Consider the following 5,091-nt stretch of genomic DNA (forward strand, 5'->3'; position numbering starts at 1 on the left):
ATGTATTGAGCTGCAATATTACTAGAATATCCATTCTGCAATCTGTAAATAAAGTTATCAATCAATCAATCAATCAATCAATCAATCAAGTTTTTTTATCTACACTGGTTAAGCTTAGGCACTCTTCGAAGTTGGTTAAGGTTAGAGTTTGTCTTAGAGCGTGACGGCAAGTTCTTTCAACGGTGCACTCTTTCAAAGTTGGTTAAGGTTAGAGTTTGTTCTAGAGCATGGCGATTAGAACGCCAGCCAGGTAGTTTGCATGCAGGCTGTTTGACGTGGAAATGGGCAAAGACACAGCTCGTCACGGATTGGGCAAACGCGTCAGTGGCCAATCAGAGAGCGTCAGTCAGTGCCAATCAGAGAGCGTCAGTCAGTGCCAATCAGAGAGCGTCTCCGACCGAGAAATGCGGCTAGGTTTCGTAATCACGCGCCATTTACACACACGTGTGGGGGACCTTGATGTAAACAAGACCAAAGTCTGTCTCTGGTCTGCATCCCCGTAACAATTTTATGTATTGAGCTGTACTGTACTGTACCCATCCTGCAATCTGTTCATAAAGTTGTATTCATTCAATCAATCGATTAACCAATTTTTTTTTGTTTTTTTTTTAAACAAAAAGGGCGGGAAAAATAAGGCAAATTAAACAGAGCCCAGCCCCATCACATTTTGATTTTTTTTTTTTTTTGGTCCGGTTCCTTTAAGTTCCCATTGCATGCAGTTGACCAATGTACCAAAGTGAGTGATGATGATGATAGAGAGATACTCACTGTAGTCACTATATGATGACGTTCCAGTTCCACTCTGTTGAATCCTTGTCCACAGCAGGTTTAATGATGTTGGGTAAAACTGAAACATCACACAACAACATGTAATCAATAGTTAGTAGTAGCCTATCTATCAATTGTACATGCTGCAGCCAGTGGCGGTTGGAATGCCCCACGGGCCCTGAGGCGAGAATGACAGCTCGGGCCCCCCCCCCCCCCACCGATATTTATTGTATTATTAAAAAAAAAATTATACATTTTTTTTTCAACATGAAACAAAACATATCACAATACAATAATAATACGTCAAATGTATATACTCTCTTTTCTGGACTCTTTTTGTATCACAAACAGTACTGTATTTGCAAATCTGGTATGTCATGTATAGATGTAGCACTACTGTATATCTGTATGTCATGTATGTCATTATGTTATGATGAATTGAAAATGGGGGACCCTGATGTGAACAAGACGAGTCTTTCTCTGGTCTGCATCTCCTTAACAATTTGTATGTATTGAGCTGTACTGTATTGTACCCATTCTGCAATCTGTTAAATAAAGTTTTCATTCATTCACCACAACACATGGTAGCTGCAGCTATTTGGGACAGCTCTGTTGTCACCGGAAGGGCACGCAGATTGTATCTACTGCGCATGGGCGTTGAGCAACAACGGCTCCGCGCAGATTACACGACATGTTGTCGGCGAGTTTTGGCGCTACTCCAAAACGGAAAACACAATTTAGCGTTTTCAGTAGGGCCACAACGTATCCGGCAAAAACGGCATTTCTATGTAATAGGGACAGCAAACGTATTCAAAAACGTATAAAAACGAGCACAAAAACACTGTGTGTAACAAGGGCCTGAAGCAAGGGAACCATGGCAAATTGTATACACAACTTCTCTAAGAAAGGTAGGTGGGTTTCTCTTTCTCTGTTCTAGCTGCAGCTCGGTTATCATGGTGTTGTCCCAGCAGCCTCTGATGAATTGTCTTAGAAGTTGCTGATCAAGGTCGGTTGCAGGCTACGGTTGAGCGCTTTCTGCCACTCAACAAACTCATCTAGCAAGATTGGCCAGGCTCCGTTTTCATCATAGTTACTCAGGTCTGTGCTGACTGTCCTGCTGAACTCTAACACGTTGTACCACTGATCTTTATTCATTACGCTGTACTTAGACTGCTCTAGGAACTGATGAAACACAGGGAAAAGAGACCACGTCGTCCCAAGCAGCAGTGCCAACATGGACTTAGCTGTGTCCATGTCCAGACTCCTCTGGTCCTTATTCCTGGAGAAGTCAAAGGCATATTGGTAGATATTCTTGAAGATTGCAGAGTTGTTGAGCTGACAGCGGAGGTAGTCCAGCTTGCTCTGTAATCTTTCTGTACAGTCACACTGTAGTAGAGTCATTCCCCTTAGCCACTCCTTCTTAGTAAAAAATCCCATATTTGGTGCTTCTAATTTCCAGGCTAAAACCAACATAATGTTCTCCGGTTCCACTCCGATGTCCTCACAGAACTTCTTCATGCCGTTGGGCCCGACCACCTCATCTGGCCCAGCATACTCGTAGAACCAGGCCAGGCACTTCTTACTGGAGAACTTTTCCTCTCCACTCAGTAACCTGCCCCCATGGATCTGAGGCCTACAGAAACTGGTGATTTTATTCTTGTGGAGCTCATGGTCGTCTGACCCCGAGGACTTTCTCTTAGCAGGCATCTCTGAGGCTGGACTGGGCTGCTGGTTCTGGACTGGAGTAGTTTGTCCAGCGTTTGTGATACGATGTTTATGTCAGCCAGTCCGCACTGTCGCTTTTTTGTTACAACCTCGTCAACCGATCACTTTCAGCTGCTCTTGCTGTCGCCGGGATACTGCTTCCAGGGTGGAACAGGGTGCTGGTTGAGAATTGCAGGTTTCAGTCTATGTTGTTTAGTCCATTCAGTCAAAGATGCCGAGGAAGAGAGAGAAGCTGAGGAACCGCCCGCTTATATAGAGACCCAAATGTTCTAGAATGTTACCTCAGTGACATCACGAAGGTTCCATAACTTTCTATCATGACATACGGTGGTTCTAGAATGTTTTAGAAAGTTCTATTATGACATCACCACAAACATCCCAGAATGTTCTATGTTGTATGTGCGCTCTGGGTTTTGTTTACAGTTTGCATTTTGAGCGTGTAAGCTTGCCGTAGGCGATGTCACGCTCGAAAATGTAAACACAGGAAGAGTGTTAACACGGCGGTGGAGACTGGATGCTGATATAAAAGAAACAAATAACCAATAAATATGAAGTTATATTTAAACCTCTGTTGTCAAGCCTTGTCAATATAACCCACCCCCCTTTTCTCACAAATGGAACTGGTGTCGTGCAGTCCGCTCCAGGGTTAACGCTAAGCTTACGCTAGCGCTAGTTAGCTTAGCCTATTACTAGTCTATCTAGTCTACTAGACCTATCTACTAGTTAGCAGCTAACATTAGCCCATCACTCGCGGCAATTATATTGCATGTCAGTTGATGGAACTGGTGTCGTGGATTCCACTTTGAGCGTTTCCCAGGGTTAACGCTAGTTAGCTAACGCTAGTTAGCTTAGCCTGTTCAGCAGCTGTTCAGCAGCTAACATTAGCCCATCGCTCGTGGCAATTATATTGCATGTCATTGATCTACTGGTCAACCACGGCCGACTGGTTGGGCACCACTGGTCTAATAGAAATAAATGCATTCGAACAAGAAACCAATGTATAGACATAGCAATGGCAAACAAAATTGCCAGGCCTAATGCGAGCCAGTGTTGTGTGTGTCAGCAAGTTGATACAAAAGCCTCCCCCGCTCCCACTGGCGTGCACCCGGAACCACCTATTTCAGCGGTCCAGGTTCAGCGCCCCTGGGGACGAATCAGCGAATAAAGACCTCTGCAACAGGTCCTGCATTATTATAAAAAAGTTAGAAACGGCTAGGCTGCCTGCTTACCTGCAATAATGGTGTCATCGTCCGACCTGGACAGATGGACTTGTTAAATCATAATATCCACACTTTGTGCTGGTCCTCAGTAAATGTCCCGCCGGCAGCTTATTATAGCGCGTTGCCCCTTTCCCTCCTCGTGGAACTTCTGCATTGCATTTATTACAAATAGCAAGCGATCTTTTTCCTTTGAAACTATTCGTAACCGACGCCATCTTTGTTGTTTATGTCCGCGCTGCTTGTGCCGCGTTCATGTTACGTGGGAAGAAGCGGAAGAACCAGAGGACATCTCGTTGCTACAACGAAGCCTTCACGCATTGACTCGATGAAACGCCCACATCCATACTTCCGCAATTCGTGACGCGAAGTGGGAGATATCGGGGTCTATAAAAAAATCCCATATGTCCTAGTAGGAATTACCACTAGGAGGCTGACGTGAATGGTTTTTCCCAGTCGGAAGCTGGTTCTTCCGTTTCTTCCCACGTAACGTGAACGCGGCACAAGAAACTTACGTGGCTACGTCACAGCCAAGAAAGGGAGCGCTGGATTTGTGTAAAACGCCCTGTTCCTAAACCACACGATATCAGTCGTACCACATTACTGGCAAAACGGGAGGAGCCTACAATCAAAACAAACGCACAGTCAGTCTGTCGATCCAGTCCCACGAACGGGAGCTCCATTCAGTCCCGGGCCCGCGCGGGGGGGGGGGCCGGGCCCGGGCGCCCCCCCGCGGGCCCTAAGGCAGCTGCCTCGGCTGCCTCGCCTATATCCCCGCCAGTGGCTGCAGCATTTATGTCTGGAATCGACTAGTAATGACAGACAGACAGACAGTGTGTGGGACATGTGCTGCTGCTCAGTCATCACATCAGTAATACTAGCCAACAGATCTAACTAACTACACAACAAAACGTGTTCATTTTTCCTAAATAATTATCTGCATTCATAGATAGCACTGTGCAGGACAAAAACTTAGCCAAGATGACACAGAAAGGCACAGGATGCAACAGATGTAGACTGGATTAGCTGCTGCTGCTTGCTGCTGGCTGAGAAGAACAGCAGGCTCATGAGGGAGGGAGCTTCATTTCACTTCACTTCCTGTTTACCGATGATGATGCCACCACCTGACTGTCACTGATGGGATGGTTCTTCTTGATCAAGAAACGACCTCTTCTCCATAATTGTAATTTATTTCTCATAACAGAGCATGATGAAACTCTTAATCTGCTATAGATAAAATGGGTCCTACAGTATGTAGACTATTTTCTTTTTTTCTTTAATAATACATCCACAGAGCTTTTATAAAATATCGCTCCCCCCCCCCCCCCTCAAATAATTATTGATTCGTGAATTTGTATCATTTAACTGGAAAATCCATGTT

At 45.1% G+C, this 5,091-nt stretch overlaps 1 protein-coding gene across 1 annotated transcript; it reads right to left on the reverse strand.

The window, feature by feature from the left end:
- Positions 1–1,755: 1,755 nt before the first annotated feature.
- LOC311248066 (DCN1-like protein 5) lies at positions 1,756–2,475 on the reverse strand (the record flags this gene model as incomplete). Its single annotated transcript, XM_084339024.1, has 1 exon — positions 1,756–2,475. One exon carries the CDS (start codon positions 2,473–2,475, stop codon positions 1,756–1,758), a length of 720 nt encoding a protein of 239 aa, XP_084195150.1.
- Between the last annotated feature and the right edge of the window lie 2,616 nt (positions 2,476–5,091).

The sequence above is a fragment of the Notolepis coatsorum genome (assembly GCF_963971535.1).
Source record: "Notolepis coatsorum genome assembly, contig: SCAFFOLD_1562, whole genome shotgun sequence".
Lineage (NCBI taxonomy): Eukaryota > Metazoa > Chordata > Actinopteri > Aulopiformes > Paralepididae > Notolepis > Notolepis coatsorum.